Source organism: Betta splendens, chromosome 17 (genome assembly GCF_900634795.4).
Source record: "Betta splendens chromosome 17, fBetSpl5.4, whole genome shotgun sequence".
In the NCBI taxonomy this organism is placed as follows: Eukaryota; Metazoa; Chordata; class Actinopteri; order Anabantiformes; family Osphronemidae; genus Betta; species Betta splendens.
In genome coordinates this window covers 3,642,747-3,663,877 of record NC_040897.2, presented here as the reverse complement: position 1 = coordinate 3,663,877, position 21,131 = coordinate 3,642,747, and the positions used below count along the sequence as shown (strand labels likewise).

Here is a 21,131-nt window from a genome sequence, read left to right as displayed (position 1 = left end):
ATTTGGTTCTTTCTGTTTTGTAAGGGGCTGTTTGGCACAGGGCGGTTGTAGTAAAGGACATAAACCCTATCTGCTACATCTCCTGTGTTAAACAGCTCTGGATTCACATACACAAGAAACATCTGTGCTGAGTATTGATTGACTCTAATGATACCTCAATGGGCTGTAAACGATATATTGGGAGGAAAAACCTTTGGTACGAGGCTTGTTCTGTGTCAGGGGATCAAATCGGCAGCAGTCAGAGAGTCTGCATTATTGATGCCTCTGTTTACATTAGACCTACCATTACAAAGCCAGTGAAGGGAGAAAACCTCACTTTAATTCACTTATTTAATGAATGGAAGTGATTTCATATACTTTATACGTAGTCCCTGAGTGGGGCCATTAACCCTTCCCCCTGTTGGGAGCAGCAGGGGAGCCATCTGAACGACGATGGTCCAATTCTCTGCCCGTTGAGCCACCAGGCTGATAAAGCTGCTATATTTATCTCTCAACTTTCTTTCTCCTCATCCTGTGCGTCTCCAGGTCCCATCCCACTGCCCCCGCTCCTCTCTGCTTTTATATAAGAGTTTTCAAACTTGTCAAGATTATGTGATTGGACTAACAATCTTCTGCAAAGGATCCAACACCAGCTTAGTTTTTTCTTGGCAGGGATCTCATTCTGTCGTCTCCTTTTCGTCTCTTGTTTTCGTTCCTGTCCCTCTCCTCTGTGGGAGTCCGCTATGGATGTCTACATAGTTAAGACGGAGGGTTGATCTGCGAGGCCAACATCGCAGGGACTTGGTGTATTATAGTGGAAGGGAATCTGAAGACTTCATTATCGGGAGGGAGATCTGGTGTCTCTGTCCTGTCTTTCTCTTTGCATGTTTTATTTTCTTTCCCTCACCACCACTCAGTGGGGCGCCATTAGCCATTCAGCACAGAGGCCTTGAGGAATAGAAAGCGACAGAGCAGAAAAAAGAATAGAGAAACTCCAAGGGGAGACGGGGGAGTCGAGAGGGGGAGGAACAGGAAGGGAAGGAGTGAGGTTCTTAGGTGGAGCAGAGCAGACAGGGCACGGTGGCGCATGGGGAGACGGAGGGATTAGGGATTAAAAGAAGATGTGCTGGGGCACAAATAGTGTTTAAGAAACTGCTGAAAAGAAAAAAGAATAATAATAAAGAAGGTCTGGGGGTTGAAATGCACTGTACATGCATGGAGTATATCTAATTATGGTTTATTGAATAATGAATGAGATTAATTGCATTTTTTGCCTCAAACACTTTCAGATGGTAATGTTGTTCTCTCGTCTTTGTTCTCCGTTCTCCCCGTCATCACTTTCCTCCTGCTGCAGCGAAGCGTCTGTTGAATAACCGCTTGTTCTTCTAGCAACGCAGCGATAAACTGGATCGTCATGTGACTTGCAATTCCACTGTAATAATTCCTCCACACGCGCTATCATCGTTAGCTTGCTAATGTCTACTGTCTGGATGAGCTGCAGAGATGATTTGCTCTCTTTATGAGCTGCTTGTGCGGAGCTATTTTCTGCTGTGATTTGCATTTTGCATTTCCTGTTTGGTGACAGAAAAAATAAATGTTCTCCCCTCAGGTCCTGGCAACATGGAGGCTGTATCTCTTTGCTGTCAAAGTGCCCACCAAGGTAAATGTTGCACTGCTCTCAGAGGAATTTCACGGCTTTCACGTTCCATCTTTGATCTCATGGTAATTCACAGGAGACGAGACAAAATAGTAACAACACACTTTAGACAAGAAGCGTGATAACAGTAATGGTTGTGTGGAAGTTTGGAAATGACACGAGTGATAATGACTTGAGTTAAGCTACGATGGCAGGTGGCGTCTAACAGCTTAAAGCCATTGTTTACAATGTTTACACTTCGCTCTTTTGCCAAACCTTAGATGAGACAGCTGGAAGCTAGGTGTTTTCTACTGTATCTTTATGCTAAGCTACACTAACTGCTGCCTGTGGCATTATATTTATCCTTTTCAAACCCTGGTGGCATTAATCTTCGCATCATCTTATCTCGGGGGCTTCTCCTTAAGAAGAAAGTCTGCAAAGTCAGAGTATTTAACACTTGTGATATGATTGTTCACATCAGTTCAGTTTCTAAATTACTGATGGTGTAAAAGTGGAAAAACTGAATTGTCTAGCATTCAGTGTAATTCTTGTATTTTTAGATGGAAGTCACTTTCAATTTCTTGGAAATCAGAGCAATGAACACCTACCCAGAGCACCAGGTACAGCCCTTTTGCTGCCATTCATTTGGTGCTAATGCATTTTGAACATTACATTGAAAAGCCTGCGTTTGTCATCACAGGTTGTCATCGATACAGACAAGACAACCTTCTCGCTGCGACTGCAGAGCCAGGACCAGTTGAATCACGTGGTCGGCCACGTCAACCATGCACTCTCCAGAGTCTTCAACAACTCCATTTATGCGTGAGTGTCTCTCAACTTCCTCGCTTCCAGCTAAGACTTTGTATTTGGTGCTGAGCAGCGAGGACGACTTAGCCGATGTTAAGGGCACTCGTCACTGAGTTGGCAGCTTCGCTCCACAGCAGCAGAATGCATTTTTGCATGGCTGTACTGTGAATGCGGTCCATTTCTGTGTCACAGTAGACTTTAACACCCAGAAACCACTGGGAAAGCGGTCGGCTGACAGAGTTGTAACCTGAAGGCATTCTGTTGCTCTTTCTTATATTCTAAAGCACTTTATGGAGTTCAAGCAAAGAGTAGCAGCACTCAAAGCCGCTGCCAAAGCTGGCGTCTCAGGGGGGAAAGTGGTTCTTAGACTCGGTTGTAACAGTCTTCGGGCAAATTGTAGAAATACTGTACTTACAATCCAGAATAATCCACTAGGAGTGAACTGTTTCATTTAGTGGTATGCCAAAGCAGTTCCTTGATGAACCTACGTTGCTTTGCACAAAAGGTTTATTAGTCTGTTTCTAGTTTGTTAGAATGTGGCTGGAAAACAGTAGAGTTTTCAAAGTGCTGTGACTTCTACAGTATGAACCTTTTAAAGAAAACAAAGGCCTGGGAGGTGTTTAAATAAGGGGGGGTTCTGTCCTCTGGTGTGGATGTGTTGGTGAGAGAACGATAAATAAAAAGTAAATGGCCTACACTTGTGCAGCGTCTTTCTACCTTATCGCCACTCAAAGCGCTTTAACGCTGCGTCTCATCGTGGTCTCCTCCCTCTGTCTAAGAGCAATAGGATGGACTGGATGTGACCATTGAGCTGCACTATCTCTGCACTCCATCATCCTTCACATTGGCTGCCTTCCATTATGGCCACAGAGTGATGATTGCTTCCAGTGATCACTTGAAGGAGGGGAAAAGTTACTGGAATGTGGCTGTGACTGCGCTGCTCTATAAATGCTTGGTGCCATGTAGTGAGGACAGTATGGAGATAATGCACATGTGGATGACGATGGCTGAGCTCAGGTGGGGATTAGGGTCAGCGATGGTAGGTTGTTAGGTGATGCGTGTGTGATTCGTTGGCAAACAGGATTAAGGATGCAACAGTATAGTGGTGTAATCCTTTAAAAAATCCACAGCAGGTACGACACAACATCATGTACGCACACGTTTACCCTGTGGTCACAGTCACAGTGTGAGGCCTCGTCGATGCCATGTTGAGTCCAGTGTGATTCTTTTCTATAAAGCGGTTTGTGCTGTTTATCCACAAGCTCACAAGCTTCATTTGCATCTTAAATCTGACTGGAGCAGTATAAATGATGTGCCATAAAATTAGCATCATGTCAGTGTAAATAAGTATTTTTATGTGATTATGATTTTTATTTTAGTAGGAATGAGCTGGTTTCCAAGTCAAATGACCTTTAGTCTAATTTAAGTGGGAGTTGTGTGAAAATTCCCAGCGAGGAGGACAAACCCGGAAGCAGCCAGTGCACTGTTACAGCTAAGCACCAAGGAGTTTAGAGCCTCCCTTAATAAGGGTAAATAGGGACCAGAGGAATTTTAATAACAGTGATAAATATGACAATGTTAGACTGGCGGCATGTCTGTGAGTCTTTGCTTGGTCTACTTCCACATTTCAGACATAATACCACATACTGTACAGTAATAGCCCACAAGGTAAACTGGCACTGGATGATGAGGCATCTGTTAATAAATGGATGTTCCTTCTATCAGTGAATGTAGTAGTAGTAGACTTGTACTTCTTACAAATCACACATCTGAGGTAGCCATGAGTCACCTGAGCCAGTCAAAGTAAGGGCTGTGTTTGGATTTTATTCACATTAGACTTTGGTTGAATTATAATCACTTCAACTATCCTTTACTTGTGCTATAAAAACACTTACTGATGGGATTCACTGGACGGAACCTGAGAAAGTACGAATCAAAATCAAATTTGGTAAAAACTTACAAAGTAAATCTCAAAGCAGAACAAAGTACAGAACAGAAAAGTGTGAGAAAAAACTTACTAAATGAATAATCAAACGAGAACAACCTGACAGGAACTAAAGACTCAGAATAACAATGGATGGTCACAGTGACAACCAACCAACAAAAGCATGAGGACATCAAAACAGGTGAAAGTATTAACATGATTTCCAGGAAACAGGAAATGACATAGGTCAAAAAAAGAATCCGAAGTACTAAACCAAAACAAAGGCGCCTCCATCAGGCTGGAGGCCGAACAGCAGCAACGTTAGCTCCTGTCACCTGTTTAGTTCTGTTCAGTACTTGTTACTGTTACTGCTCTTCCCTTTGTCTTCTAGTCCTCCAATTTGTAGAGCAGAGGGTGATCTCCATGATGGAAGTCACAAGCTTTTACCAAACTCTGACTCATCAATAGAGCCTCAAAAAACCTGCGGTGAGTCCACTAAGGTTCTGTGAGCACTCCCACATAAACACGCTTCATGCTGGTTCACTGACAAATACTTTGCAGTCTATTTTTAGGAGTGGGGTTGACCAATATTGTTACAGTAGATTCATCCTATTAATCTGTCCCTTTTTTCAATTTTTCAGTTTAATAACAATTAAATTAGTTGTGGAAGAAATTCATCAGTTGTCTTGCTTTCAGGAGGTTTTTCGGAGACCTATGCAGCTCTCTGTGACTATAATGGAATTGGCTGTAAAGAAGAAGTACAATGGGTAAGGAAGCCTTCAGCATGGAGAAGAGAGCTGCTTCTGCTTGTAATCCTCTTCTGTTTTATATAGTTCATAAAACTAGGATCTATTTTATTTCACTACTTACTTTCTGTATCTTTTCTCTCTTTCCTTCTTTGTCTGTTTGCGTTTTAGGACGTTGACACCATCTACCACTCTCAGGACAACAGAGAGTTCAATTTACTGGATTTCAGCCATCTTGATAGCAGGTGACAGTATACTGAGTCATGACACAACACCTTTTGAAAAGACTCGATTAGCTGTTTCCAGATTTAGTCTCTAGTATTCAGTGGCGCATGGTGAGGTTTATGGCTGGTAAGGCACTGACTCCTACGAGGTCAGCTTTACAGTTATAAGAAATCAAATTAGTAATTTCTCACTATTCGATTTGGTCTAGAAGGAAAGAGCAAGAGATGGATATTTCTGTTTGTTTTCATGTATTGGTGACAAGCTGTGAAACAGAAACTGAACATGTCTGCCTGTTTAGTGAAGGTCTGAGTATCAGGCGGAGGCTTGTTGTAAATCTATTGTCATATAACTGACCCAATCTGATTGTTGTCAGTTGTGTTGCAGCCAGATGTTGGTCTGCAGATGTGCAGATGTTTGGTTTGCATTGCCTCGCTTTTGAGATCATGGTTTTCGTGTTTATTTGTTGCCTTCTGACAGTGGGAGTTTGATGACTGACCAGGGCAGTGACCTACTGTACTGTACAGTATATGGTTTCAACACAAATGGCTCAGGTCAAGAGTAATGTTAGTTTGGGCTACAACAAAAGTCATGTGCTGTCTGAGAGCTGCTCCTAATGTGACCAAAGATGACTTTTCATCCTGCCCTAAATGCTATTTCCATCAGATGATGCCTAATTGTGAGAGTTAATGAGAACCGCCTTCTGGCAGTAACTAACTCACTACTGCTGATTTGTCACGTCAAAGAAACACGCTTCATCCTCATTATTCACTTTGCGTGAATCCTAAACAGAACCAGACACATGAGATCATCACATCTATCTGCCTAAAGAATGTTTAATATTAAAACACATCCATCATTCCCACCATCAACCACAGGCTTCATCCAGGATAGAGAGTTTTTGGGATTAGCACTCAGGCAAAACATTAGCATCTTAGTTGTTTCATTATAATTCTATTGTCATATAACTGACCCAAAGCAGTAAAAATGCCTCGATGGGCTAATAGTTTGTGACTGCTCTGAATGCTGGACTTTATTATACCTCATTATAGCTCTGGAAAAGCTTTCCTGGCGAATACTGTGTCTCTTCAGCACATACATCTTTGTGTTTAATGATGTTAGGGGGTTTTTGTCTAACAAGGTGAAACATATCTTTGTTCATTTGTGTTAGAACTTTGTGGAGATCATCACAGACGAGGGGATTGATGTTTGTCAAAGGTGCAATCTGTATAATGCCATGTCACCTCCTCCACCTCACTGCTGCTTCCCACCATAGATATATCCCCCAAGTGGTGCTGATCATGAAGAGATTTGACAGCTGACAAGTAAATGGAGTCTTCATCCCAGTTTACTTGTCTTTTTTTGTTCCTTAGATCTGACAAATGACTCTTATTTTTCAATGTAGAAATGATCATTTTTCATAGTAAAGGAAACACATTTGCTCTTTAAGATGCATATTTTATCACAAGCTTCGCTGTGCTCTTAAATCAAACATTTATTCATCGTGGCGTGATTGCAGCAGAACCCATGAATATATTAATGTCTGTATCTTATATTGAGACATACAGTCGCTGCATCACTGTTGTTTTTCCTTCCAATGTTTTATGTCATTTGGTAATATTTGGTTCAGATTCTGAATAAAACAGATTTTATAAAGTGAGACTAAACTTTCTTGGTTCTAACCAACAGAAGCTGCGTAGCTGCACCAAAGCAAAGTTGATGCCAACATAAACAAACTGTGCAGGATCACATGATTAACACACGGCCCATAACATGAAACCATTCCATATTGATGAGCTGGATGTGACACCTACCGTTGTCCCACACGGTCTCTGTCTGTTACTAGATCAGTTTTTCTGCTGACTGCTGTCTGTTCGGACGCCGCCACTGAAAGCAGACACCTTTCCTCTGGGCCCGTGTCGCCGTCTTGTTCTGCTCCTCCTGCGTTTCCTGCTCTTTCATCTTCCTCTCTCTCTTCCTTTACGGTCACTCTCTTTGGCCACAGTGTTTCTGCAGTCTTTGTTTATTTGTGAGGAGAATTGTGATGCCTTCTACGCTGTCTCAGCCTCTTGACAGTCACTCCTCTGTGTGTGTGCATCTTTTTTCCACCGCATTTCTTTGAATTCTCTTACTGTCAGATTGAGTCCCTTTTGATGCTGAAGCAGGGCAGCAGCTCCTTTGCTCACTGCTACCGTCTGCCTCACCTGTCACAGGATGGAGAGCTTAGCAGTGGAGTCAGGTTCTCTGGAAAGTTAGACACTAGCATTTAGTTTTCACAATAAAGTTTGGGCAGGATATCAAAACCCAACCTCATGATTAATGTAATGAACTCATACCCCATTACTCTAACCCTACAATGGCGTGGATTCAGAAGTCTAAACGACAGAGCGTTCCCCGTGCCACGCCCTGAGAGCCTCTGTTTCGTCATACAGACTATAAGCTTTGGAATTTAAAGCCGTTTTCTTTTTTTGTGCTTTTAATTTAGGAAGGTTTTACTTTTTTATATAAGTTTATAAATTATATATTTTTTTCTAATGGTAAAAAGAAACATCCAGTGCATACCTACAGGCCACTGTACTGTAAAATGTATTATCCGTCTTTAAAATGATTTTTGACAGAGTTGGAGTTCTCTAGTCTTTTCAGCTATCAAGCTGTGATATTTCCCCAAAGAGCCATAAATATTTATTGTCCCCTCAGGGTGAATATTAATAGGCACTGACCCCTGCTAACCTTTTGTCATCACTGCTGTGGAGATTGGATATAAGAAATTAATACATTTCTTGGTGATAATTCTTCACATATTTCTGCTGTAGAGGTTTAATCTGCACTATTGTGGACAGCTCATACCTGTCTCAACTGAAAACTGAAGCTGATAGGCTCACTTCTATGACATGTTCTGATCACGCTTAGGAGTCTTTGGGTTGAATTACTTTATCTTTGACTTAATTGGATTATGTTCAGTGTAGTGTGAGCTGTAGTACTGTAGCTGAGGAAGTTGTTTATCTCCCTTTCTCGCTGTGCTTATGGTTAATGGTAATGGTTAGTCATGCTCCAAATCAGACAGTCACTGTGAGTGTCTGGGGTGCATTGATTTTGTGGGCACCGAGTGAATTATGCATGAGCACAATAACTCGATTTATGATGCTGAAGTGTGGATGCAAGGAGGCTCCGATATGCGGCATCCAGAACGCTGAAACCCATCCTCTCTGCTCCCTCCAGAACATGCGTCAAACATCTCTAAAACACTGATAGTTGCTCGTGTGATGCTTAATTATAACAGTCACTAACACGCGTTAAAGCCATGTGCAGAAGGAAAACAGTCACACTTGACCTGAACTGACCTGGGCCCAGTCGCACCCAACACACTGCATGACGAAGTGAGACGGCACAGAGGTCACACATGAATCAAGGGCTGCCGCTGATGATGCGTGTCTACAGCCTGGCTGTGTTAGTCAGGACGGACTGGCCTGGTGAAAAGCAGCCCTGCTCCTTACGGCCAACAGGACCTTGTCTGGCTGCACCTTCTCCTCCTCTGTCTTCTTTCACCAGGTTCCTGTTTGTCATCTTTTCCTTCCTCTCTCTGGACTCTAGACTTTCTGTGCCTCACTTTTGCTGCCGCTGCTTGTTTGTCTGATGATGTATAATGACTAGAGATGTACTGTGACTTTAGTTGGACCATGGAGGATTGTGAAACCTCTCTCTATACTCTACAAACACAAAATCGTCTGTGGACTCTGTGTAGCAGAGGATGTAAAAGTATTTGAGGTGTGTAGTTGGTATCAAACTGTGGCTTTATTGAATCATCCACTGACCCAGCCATCGATCTTGTTGTACAGCTCTCTCTTTCCTCATTCCTCCTCAGTGGAGCTGTAGGATCGGTCATGTTTTAGAAAGCAGCCTGAGCCTTTTACCAAATGGCAGCTAAGAAAAAACTTGCCTGGGAGACTTTGGAATTATAGATCAGTGACATCAAATGGTTCTGAGCAGATGGAGATGGCTAATTTAAACATGTGAATTTGGTCTCACTAATGTTTGTGTGTGTCTGTTCCAGGGACTTGGCAGTGATCGTGGCATCCATCGCATACAACACCTGGTTTACCAAGCTGTACTGCAAGGACATGCGCATAGTAACTATCTGTTTACTCCGGCTCCTCTACTATAAACCCTTCTCCCAGATGTGGACACCAGTGTGTCCTCTGCTAGCTCCTATGTCTCCTAAGCAAATGTGTTTTGACCCTTGTCACCTTGTATGGGCTCCATCCCAGGGGTAGATCCTGTCCGTCACAGGGCCACACATAGACGGACCATGAAACCTTTCTCTTTGTTTCTCACAGGGCTCGGAGGTGGTGGACCAGGTTCTGCACACAATCAGCAAGTCCAACAGTCTGGAGGAACTCACTCTGGAGAATGTAGGACTCAAATCGTAGGTTTTCACCTGCTCGAAATCATCATCCTCCTTTTGTCACCTCTAAGTGTAATTTTCTCTCAATCTTTGTCATCCTTAATCTATTCACATGCCTCAGTCTTGTATTAAAACGCTGTGGATGATGTTTTAAATTTAATCACATACTTTAGCTCAGTTTTCTTCTTTATCAGCTTGCTTTAGTTACGTTACGTATCAAGTCACAGATCCTGCCACCTGATGCCTGGTGTGGTGTGTTTATTGGAAAAGCAGCTGACTGGTGTGGCTGCAGCTGAGTGATGAGAGGCGAGAAGGGGCTAGACATTAAAGTTGTGGGCTGTAAAACCCAAATAATGAGCCAAACTCAGCGGCTTAATGTCCGTGTAGAGCTGAGGGAAGACACATGATAATTACCTGCCAGTTCATCCTCTCCTCCTTTAGATCGTGCTCAGACATTGAATCCATTAATTACATAATGGTATAGTTCATTTCAAAGCCACAATTTAGATGTAACATGTGCTTTGATTGGACACATAACCTTCTTTCTCATTACATTTTACGTATAGTTTATTTAAACTCAAAATGATTATTTGTAATTTTAGGGACTATGTCATGGATGGAATCAGCTGATAATGAAGTATACTATATAACATTCTTTATCTTTCTTTTATTTTTGTTTCTTGTCTCCAGGGACTTTCCACAGAAGATGGCGTCGGCCCTGTCTGAAAACCCAGCCTCTGTTATCCACTCTCTCAACCTGGCTCACAACACACTAGACAATCAAGGTATCGCCTGTGAACCTGTTTCCTCCCACTGGTGTCTCTATCTCTGGGCATCACCATTTCTTTTTGCTTTTACTCTGCTGCTGCTTTTGTTTGTCTGGTGGAAGTTAAATTCAAAGGACCTTGATCGCTTTTCTTTGCTTTTTGTTGATCTCTTATGTTTTATCCGTGTCTCACAGAAAAAATTAAACCTATTAATGGTTCTCTGTAGACAGGGAGAGATAGAGAGAGAGACAGACAGACAGACAGACAGACAGACAGACAGACAGACAGACAGACAGACAGACAGACAGACAGACAGACAGAGAGAAAGGGAGGGAGGGAGGGAGGGTGCATCAGAGTCAGACTTTGCCTGCATGCCACTATCACTCATTAGGTAATTTCTGTCCCTCTGTCTGACACATGTCACTTCCACTCACTTCAGTAAAGTAATTGTTCTGTGTGTGTGTGTGTGTGTGTGTGTGTGTGTGTGTGTGTGTGTGTGTGTGTGTGTGTGTGTGTGTATCTACAGTAGATTCGGTATTTACATATAGAAATTCTCAAGGTCATTGTTGCAACATGCTCAGTAAATGTTTCACCTTCACCGTGTCTGCCTTGTCTGGTGGGGTTCTACATATGTGGGTGGAACCCAAAAAAACTGGTGCATGTTGGTTTGGTGATGGAATGACCTCCCAGTTTTCCAGAGCCAACAAGGCCTCGTCAAATAGATCCTTCAAGAGTCCAGATATTTCACCCCCTGCTCATTTGTGGTCTGTGATTGAAAGGTTCTCTCCACCATTTCCTCATCACAGGAGTCTCCAACCTGATCCAGCAGGTGTGTCGTCTCAACAAGGGGCTGCGCCTCCTCAACCTCTCTAAGACCTCGCTCTCCTCCAAGGGTAGGAGTCCTCAGACCTTAATTGCACGTTTTACTGTGTTACCCAACATTTTAAGTGCACCAGATAACAAACCTGGATGTGACGCATGATTGCTGTCAAAACAAGAGCATGGGGTTTAGTGCCTCCAGTGAGTTTCAGTGTATTTTTTGTTGTGTTTCATATAATCATTTTTACACATAAAACCACAACTCACATGTGGCAACTCACACAACTGGACCCAGCTTGCTGGCCACCCCCAGAATTCCCCCACAACTCTTTGTCCTGTATGGAAATGCGCCCATCGCTGGCTGGCCACCCCCAGAAACCCACAGATACCACTTCTTTTGAACTTTTGAGTTCTGACTTTAGTGTGTAAAAAAACTTTTAGTTCTGACTTAATGTAGGATTTCAATTGTATTTCGCTGTAACACATACTATAATTTTTACAAATAAAACCCTAACTCACAAGTAAGAGCGTGAGGGTCAGTGAGAGAAAGGGGGACCTGAAAGTGTTTCTCTCACATGCCTTTAATTCATTGCATATGTGTAAAATGTTTTTGGTACTATTTTTATAAATAAATTTGTTGTATAAAAGAAAAAATTAAAAAATTATATGTCATAGTGAGGCACAGGTTCAGCGTGCCTCCCCCCCTGTGGTTAAGCAGCAACGGTCCTCTTTGTGCAACAAAAGCAGCTGTTCACAGATGATTTCCGATGTCAACCACAGCACGCGGGGTCTGACTTCCAGGCCTAGTGGTTCTAGGTAGAAATAGAAAATTCCAGTGGCGTGCTAGTGTTAATAGAACTTCAACATGTGGAAACATTCCATCAAATGAAGGTTCAGGAAACACTCCAAGCAGACAACTGCTCTGCTACTGTAGCTGAGAACCAGTTACTGTACAGTATATGTGGGCCGATGCTGACACAGATAAACAGTGGTCCATCTACCAAGTCATCATCAGGACAGAATTTAAGTAGTTGATCTCTTCATTTTCTAAAATCCTTCATGGGCTTTACAACAGTGTCCCTGACAATGCCTCCCTTACAGCCGATTTAACAGGATGGTGTTCTTGCTGCCCTTTGTCTGTAGCCATATGTCAAAACATTTGATGTTTTGATGGATTTAGATGTTGTATGCATCTAATACTAAGTGGCAACAAAGGACTCATTGTTAATCTGTTACTACACAAAGCAAGACACGATCTGACTATTTCTCATTTAATATGATATAAAACCACCTACAAAACATAAGGAAAGTTACTGAATGTGTTACATTGCTGCTGCTCTGGTTAAAGAAGCAAATCAATAACTTACTTAAATCAATAATTCACATCTTTAACATTAATCATCATTTTTTGTGCCTCTAAATAAAATAAAAATCAAATATTGGGTTATCTCAGAGTAACTTACTTCCAGCAGTGAGAGTGTAAATGATGCTGATGGACACATGATGTTAGTGTTGAAGGCCTAATGATGCTGATGCAGAGATTCTGACCTTGAGCGGTTGATGCTGGTGTGACTTTGCAGATCCTAGGCATTTTCTGCTGCATATTTACAGGTCTCTCCACCTGCTTCCCCCCCCACATTCGGTAAAATGCCTACACATATAATATGCTGAGACAAGCGCGTGCAGACTGTAGATGATCATACGCGTTAATGGGTGATGATACAGTATCTCATCCTATCCGGCTCATGCTTATACAGGCTCACGGTTTAAACTTTTTCTCATTTCTCTCCTAATCACTGTAAATTACAGATGAAGTGCTCTGTGCCCGCCAGCTTCAGAGCAGCACCTGCACCCGCTCGCTTCCTCCAGACACTCTCACTTCCTGTTGTTGCTTGCTGTAATTAATGCTAAATGAACAGCCCGCTGAGTTATGAGTGGTTGTTTTCTCCCATGTTGTTATTGTTTTACAGTAAGCTCATGAAGACTGTAATGAGTGTCTTAACACGTCATCGTGCAGCGTTTCACATTAGATCATTGGGAACAGAGGGAGCGGTGCCTAGCAGGTGATATGAGCCAAGCAGCCTGATGCCTCATGGTGCTGCCTGGCTTCATTCTCATTAGTGCTAATGGGTCGTGTCCGTAACATAAACTGTCTGGGGTGATAACAGACTGATTATGGGATATTTCAATGACTCCATATACTGTAATATATTCATCCATACCTTCCACCCCTTGTCTCTCTGTCCCTCTCCTGGTTCCCCACTAGGTGTTGTTTCTTTATCCCAGGCTTTGTGTTCAAGTGATGACTACTCCAACTCTCTGCTGCATCTAGACCTCAGCAAAAACCCTGGAGTTTTGTCTGGAGAGGATGCCACGGTGAGGGTCTCCACACACACACGCACAAGCATGCACGCACGCACGTACGCACGCACGCACGCACGCACAAACACACATACACACACACACACACAGTCCATAAAGTATCCTGTTTCCAACCTTCTATAGTTATTTAGTTTTACTTGTTCCATTTTTAGACCTCAGTCTTCGTGCAGAAAAGCCTGAGTGGGCGTATGAAAAGTACAGAGCGCAGTTAAATTATTGGCAACGTTCTTTTATGTTTGCCTGAGTTTGAAAACATGGGAAACTGATAAAAGCAAAATGTGCCGCAGCGTGAAAGAAATAGATCTGCCAAATATTTTATGACACACAAATACCAAGAGATGTCAATAAATGAATGTAACATAACAGCAGAACTTTGTGGATGGACACAGAGAGTGTACGTTTCCTCACATTGATATATAAACAAACATCATATGTCCATGATACAGTTCCATCTTGTCCTTGTTTTTGGTTTGATGGGGCTCAAACAGTGACCATAGATGATTGTCATCATCTTGACACCCGTTGTCTGTACATTCTCACCAAGCTGAGCCTGTATCTACTGTGGTGGTGTCCTGCCTCATACAGTACTGTCCATGAACAACTGTACATCCTAGTGCTTCACCTCCCACATGAAGGGTTTCCTTACTGTGCATTAACTAAACTTCCAGACTTCTCTTATGTCTTTAATTTCCACCTCATGGTCGACTTTTAATCAGACAAATACTTCACATAAGATCTGCCCGATTTTGCAGCTGTTCATTGCTCATGTGTACGCAGGCATATTACTGTATTTGTGTTCTCTGTGTTCTCTGTATAGAACCTGTACCTGTTCTTGGCTCAGCCCAACTGCCTGGTCCACCTGGATCTGTCCGGGACAGACTGCACCGTGGACTCGGTTTGTACCAACACTCTCTATTAGAGTCATATCTACCCATCAGTGTCCAGTCTCATCTCAAGCATTGGATTCAGGCCAAGAAACAGAAGCAGCATCCAGAATTTGAATTGCTCACTACACCAAAACAGTCTTAGTTTCTTCACAACCAGTGGAAACGTAAAGTCTGTTATGGAGGCGCTGTGTATGAACAGCACACAGGAGCTTTGTCACTTCAAAGGGATGACTGGGTCTATGTTTAGCATCCTCGTCATGGTGACAGCACCGTCTTGCTGCCATAGCAGACAAGTAACAACTGAAAAGATGACAGAGCTTTGTCTGTGAAAGGTTCAGTGACCGTGTTGGATGTCTGCCCCTCTGCTTTCTGCTGAGACGGCACTTCGTCCCGCTTCATTGTGACTGTGTGACACGCTGCTACAGCTGCATGCATGTGGGCTACTGTTGTTTGAGCATATCGGCTGAGCAGGAGGTTCAGTTGATCTGTACTTCTGAAGGATGCATTGAGGGGACATGCGGGTTGATGGGTTTTTTGTTTGTTGTTTGTTGTTTGTTGTTGTTGTTATTTTCTCTCCAGTAAAGGAATTAAAAGGAGAATTAGTTTTTGATGCCCGTTGGACTGAGTTATTGATAGATTCTCATTTTAATCTGCACTGACCGTTGACGACGGTCAATTAGTCCATTTCGGTGATGGATTGCGCTGCCAGGGAAAAATGGATTTGTCTGATCGTTTAATCTCTCACAAATGATGAAATGCTACTTAAAGGTCTCACAAGAAATTGGGTTTTCATATTTGGCCAGAGTTCTAGATCTTCATATCCAGATTTTTTGGGTCACAGATTCCTGTCCATTAATTCTCGTAATTTTTCCAGAGCCGCATAATTTGAAAGTAAGCCAGAAGATAAGAGCTTGATTTGATATGCACTTTGGAACGGCTTCCCATCAGTCATGTAGATGGTACGGTAGATAATGTAGCATGCTTGTCCAGCGCTTTTTGTGTTAGTTGATAGATTTTCAGTTGAACCAAATAAAACAAACAGATCCATTAATTTTCTTGTACAGTCGATGGGTCTGACTTTTATTCAGTGTAACATAATGACTCTTCTCATAAACCATTTGGCAGGCAGGCAGGCAGGAAGGAATGGCTTTCTCAGACGGAGCATTTCCCAGACGCAGAGAAAGATTGCTGTTTGCTGCATTTTAGTTTGCTGTTGTCTAAAACCTCAATTAGGTGGCCGTTCCATCTGTCAGTTGTCTCCATCATCATGTAATGTGGGTCTAGTTTTCGTGTGCATAGTTTTTTTCTGCAAAAAGTATAATACTGGAATAGTTTAAACATTTCCTGTGCTACAAGAGAAAACGTTCCAAGTCAGCATCTCAGCATTTCAATGTCCACTTTTACATGTGTCCCAACCTTAAAAGTCAGTAACTCCATCTTAGAGCAACATCAACACAGTAGCGTCATCAATGATAGAAAGAAAGAAAAGAAAATTGTCTGTTGATGAGTCTACGGGACCATTTTATTGTAATAAATGTAAACAATCTAACAAACAAGTTACATACAGATGTAACACTGCTAAATACTTATAATACAGGGTTTGTGAGTGTCTTTAAAGCTCTAACCCTGAACCAGGTTTAGAGAACCCTCCCCTGCTCAGCCTCCAGGCGTCGCATCCTTGTCCTGACACTGCTGTAGCGTACCACAGTGTACTGTTTTCTGGATGACATGCACAGCACATGGGAGCTGGCTTGTGATATCAATGCAGGTGTTGTACCAGTGAGTGCGAAGTGAGCGCCACCTACAGATGCTATAATGTAACACAGGCTGTGCATCCACAAAGTTGACGAAGGTGTACTGTACTGTAAGTGTCCAAGAAAAGACAAGCATTACAAGCATGTTATCATTATTATTATTATTATTATTATTATTATTATTATTATTATTATTATTATTATTATTATTATTATTACATTGATGTTGTTGTAGGCTAAAGGTGCTGACAAAGCAAAAGAAAGCAAAAGGGAAAATGTACTTGGTGGCAATATTTGTGCTTTTTTTGTAAAATATATTGGTTATTGGTTTCTTTTAAATATGTACCTGATACATACAACTATCCAGTGTTTTCCAGAATCCAGAGTCACATCCTACAGTATGTAATGTATATACTGTATCTTTTCCAGACTGCTTTTCTGTGGGCTCACCTTCAGCATGTCACAGTACAACCATGTGCAGGAGTAAATAGCTGTTTGTGTCTCTCTGCTTGTCCTCCAGCTGTTTGGGGCCTTTCTGCGAGGGTGCTGTGCAGACCTCTCCTACCTCAACCTCTCCAAGAACTCCTTCTCTCACAGGTGGGCTTTCACTTACGTGTAACCCCCTTCGTCTCATGTGGCAGGGCACAGACACGCTTGTTTTTGGCCTTGGACTCAGCCCAACAGCTCTGGAAGAATTCCAGTGGGAAGCAACGGAGCCGAGCATCATCATCATTTATTTTCTGCTGCAGATTAGTGTTTAGCTCTGGACTTCACTGACAGAATTGAACACGCTTGAAGTGCACTGCGATTACCCCCATTTGCATTTGCTGTGTGTGTGTGTGTGTGTGTGTGTGTGTGTGTGTGTGTGTGTGTGTGTGTGTGTGTGTGTGTGTGTGTGTGTGTGTGTGTGTGTGTGTGTGTGTGTGTGTACGTGTGTGTGTGTTTGCGTGTGCATGCATGCTTACTTAGCTTGTGGGCAGAAGCACTCCCAGTTTCCCCCAGGAGCCCGGGAGCTTCCCTGCTCAGCATATCACATTACAGAGTTACAGAGAACTAAGTTGGTGAAAAATGAGCCTAATTTTAGACGGAGGTTATTGTTGCCGTCTCCAGGCTCCCAGGCCTCCACTTTTTCTCTCTCTTTGTATTTATGGAGCCTCTTTATCAATGTTTTTTCATCTTCCGTAAACGTGTGACAGCACCCTTTGGTCTTTCTTGCACCTCCTTTTAATTGTGTGACTTTCACACATCCACTCTTCATCCAATTGTCTGTTATTTATCTTCCCAACACATATTTGCTTCTTTTTCGCTGCCTCCTTCGTTCCTTCATTCCTTTCCTCTTTTCACTCTCTCCCTGCTCATGTTCCTGGTCACGAGCTCCCTGACCACAAGACGCAAAGCTGAGCCCAGCTGATAAAAACCTGTTATTATGGGATGCAAAGCCCATCCTGTCACTCATCACACATACACTGCAATGGAAATCACATGCTGTACATGAGACCCAATATAATGTAAAAGCAGCTAGAAGAATGGTGGCGTGGCAGCAGGCTGCTGATGCAGCGCTGTTCATTCAGTGATACTGTATCTACTTATGAAGAAGCTGCTGTGTGTCCTGAGCCTGACAGGCTGCCTGCTAATCATTACAAATGGGTCAAAGAAGAGCTGCTGTCCCACACTGGGAGCAGTCGCTGCCTGTTTTTCCCTGAACACTGTCTCAGTGTCTTGATCTTGGTATTTAATCTTTATTCTTCATACCATCACTGTCTCCTTTCTAACCTTTTCCATATTTTAATAAATTTTTTCACTACTTCCTTCTCTTGCTGCTTGTTAATTTTCTATCACAACGTACAGTTATAGTTAACTGTTCGCATGTTATACTGTATGTGACTGTCTACTTAGTAGTGAGGAGGTGTGACTCAGTCAAACCTACGTTTACCCAATCAAAGGGAACAAATCATAGACTGTAACTGGCCCAACAGAAAAAATCATGAGTTACTACTGGTTAAAGCACAGATGACCAGTGGATTTGTCCTCTTAGTTTACATCTTTACTTTGTGTTTCAACAATCTCAAAAAGTTAATTGATCACCACCCCAGTCCACTGCACCTCCACTCACTCCTCTCCTGTTTAGCGTCTGAGGCATTTAGGGTATATTGAATGTTGTAATATATAGAATGAACAAAACTAATTTCGCATACTCTACAGTAGTCTCTCACATAGGTATTATGTTTATAATTCAGCTTGTAAATGTTTTAAATTATAATTATGGGTTTAATTGTGTCACTTATCCTGAGAATTAATTAAGCTTAAGAAAAACAGAGAGAAACGTATAAAAACAGAGAGTTTTAGTGGTGCATACAGCTGAAGCGTCCAACCTTCTTGATGAAAAATAATAAATGGCTGTTGTTTAGAAACAGCATTTTAAGACATGGAACAAGGATAGCGAGGAAGAGAGAAAGCTTCATGCACATGTTTATGGTTTGTCGCACCACACGACGGTGTCAACAACCTGAATTCATGAAGCCCCAAAGAATTCTCCTTCTGAAAGTCTTGTTTTAATGGCGTTATTACTCAACAGGGCGACATTAGAACATTAAATCAATGCAGTGAATTGTCCATCCATCCGTCCATTTTCTACCGCTCGTCCCCATGTTGGATGCTGGAGTCTAACCTAGCTGTCTTTGGGTGAGAGGCAGGGTACACACTGGACAGGCCACCAGTCCATCGCAGGGTGCAGTGAACTGGACATGTGGAAGCACATTAAGACACCTGGCAGTCATAGCATAACTTGCATCCATATTTTCATAGATATTATTTATATATAATATTATAATATTTAGTTTTGGCCCAGTGCAGGAATGAAAAGCCAGCGGTCCTGTGCTGCACATATGCAGATGACCCTTTATTACATTTCTGGTTTTAGATGTCTGTGTGGTTTGGGATCAGTTTGCATGTAAGGACAAGAATGTGAAAATCTTGTGGCTTCATAGATTAGATCACATCGAAACATATCTATTTTGTACAACAACAATACTTGTAAAAGATGTGTGTTTGGCTTGTTGAAGCTCCACTTGTATAAACATTATTATCATCAAGCTGATGTTGCATGTTTAGCAGAGTAAAGTAAGTAAACAACACAAAACAAGAAGCAGAAGATAATTCCTTCATTATTCGGCTAGAGGACCCCCCCCCCCCCCCCCCCCCCCCCAACACACACAAACCAGCTACTGTACCCAGCTCATCTCCCACCGCCCCCTGTGGTGTAGCACACAGAGGGCAGAAATAGCAGGTTGGCTGCTCTGACGTATTCTTCAGGCAGAGCTGATGCCAGCGACAAAGCCGTCAGTCGTGTGTCTTGATCCATTTTGTTTCCGGCCTGAAGGCACGTTCTCTGTCCTTAGTCTCATGACAGGCTAACGTGCCAAGCAGGTGGCTGGGTAATTTGTCAGCTCTTAGCCTTCTACTGTAACTGCTGGCAGTAATTCATGCTGTTGGGTGGATATAATACTGACCTGAATGTCACAGCCAGCATCTGTTTGCTTCAACCTTCTCCTGCTGGCTTCCTGTCGTCTGACGTTGCCTGGGCCTCTGTGGGCATCACTGTTTATCAGCATATCCCGTCCTTCTGTCATCCCTTCTCTCATCCCAGCCGGTTGCTTCTCTGTTTATGTCCTGCTCTCACCTCCAGTCTATTTTGGTCACACTGAAGTTCTGCCTGTTATCTGCCTTTCATACTCACCCACTCTCTGCTGTCGTTTCGCAGGAAAGTGAGAGATACTCTGCCCACCTTTCGACAGTTCTTCAGCTCCGCGTTCAGCCTGACCCATGTCAGCCTGGCCTCCATGAAGGTCCCACCTGATTCACTGAGGTGAGCCACCGTCACCGGCCTTTGAAAATCACTGAATGCTGTGTTTGTACTGTAGAATAAAAATCTTGTACTGTAGAAGATTTCTTGTTTACTGTCAGTAATTAAGAAAATGTGAAATTCAATGACAGTCCTCAATGACAGTTTAAAGCCTCCAGTCAACAATTCACACATTAATTTGTAATATGTTATTATAAAATAATAGAAATCTGTAGCAAATAAATGTGGTATTCCTTTTGTGGAACCTCTGGATCGTATGTTTTATCAATGATCTGCACTAAAAGAGCATTCCTTAACATAAAGTACACACAGTGTGTTTTACATTGTACTATTACACACAACCATCCATCGAGTTCTGCAGTGTAAGCAGAGAACCCGCATCCTCTGCCCTGCTCGCTTCCCCCAGCTTCCATAGTCCTGGCTCCTCCCCAGGGCTTCTTCCAGGTGGAACATTTTGGGAACACCTCCCCAAGGAGGCTCCATGTGGAGAAGCAGTGACATACTCCATGCTCCTCACACTACACCCGAGAGTCCTCCTTTTGAACATGACCCAGAGCTCATGCATTGTTGAAAGTAGATAACTGCTATATCAAGAGCTTACCGGGGCCTCAGACTAGAAGGAGCTGATTCTTCACCTCGATGCCGTCAGAAGGCCCCAGTCTGATAAAGCTATGACCAGCCCCCCTGTTGCACAGGGACCGGACCCCTGGACCCCAGCTCCTACAAATGCCTTATCCAGATCCCCAAAGGACACATGCACTTGCTGAGTGAACTCCCACAAACCCTCAGGCCCTGTAATGAGCAAAACATGCTCCAGTGTTCTGCATAGAAACACACAGTGAGATAATCAATAATAATAATAATAATAATAATAATAATAATAATAATAATAATAATAATAATAATAATAATAATAATAATAATAATAATAATAATACAACAAT

The 21,131-nt window shown here is 42.6% G+C and overlaps 1 protein-coding gene across 7 annotated transcripts in view; it reads left to right on the top strand.

Moving 5' to 3' along the window:
* The window catches only part of carmil3 (capping protein regulator and myosin 1 linker 3), a 44,837-nt gene that overhangs the window by 8,440 nt on the left and 15,266 nt on the right, over positions 1-21,131 (top strand). For 5 of the 7 annotated variants that reach the window (XR_008693051.1, XM_055503793.1, XM_055503794.1 and 2 more), the window contains exons 3-16: positions 1,589-1,639; positions 2,176-2,235; positions 2,316-2,437; positions 4,738-4,832; positions 5,043-5,113; positions 5,264-5,337; positions 9,366-9,441; positions 9,649-9,737; positions 10,407-10,501; positions 11,290-11,376; positions 13,569-13,678; positions 14,502-14,579; positions 16,846-16,922; positions 20,086-20,190. Coding sequence is in view for 6 of the 7 variants with exons in the window: in XM_055503793.1 (XP_055359768.1) it covers positions 1,589-1,639; positions 2,176-2,235; positions 2,316-2,437; positions 4,738-4,832; positions 5,043-5,113; positions 5,264-5,337; positions 9,366-9,441; positions 9,649-9,737; positions 10,407-10,501; positions 11,290-11,376; positions 13,569-13,678; positions 14,502-14,579; positions 16,846-16,922; positions 20,086-20,190 (1,190 nt within the window). In the remaining variant the exon portion in view is untranslated. Of the gene's footprint in view, positions 1-1,588; positions 1,640-2,175; positions 2,236-2,315; positions 2,438-4,737; positions 4,833-5,042; positions 5,114-5,263; positions 5,338-5,373; positions 9,442-9,607; positions 9,738-10,406; positions 10,502-11,289; positions 11,377-13,568; positions 13,679-14,501; positions 14,580-16,845; positions 16,923-20,085; positions 20,191-21,131 lie in introns of those variants that run through there. The other 2 variants (XM_055503795.1, XM_055503796.1) reach the window with 2 other exon arrangements.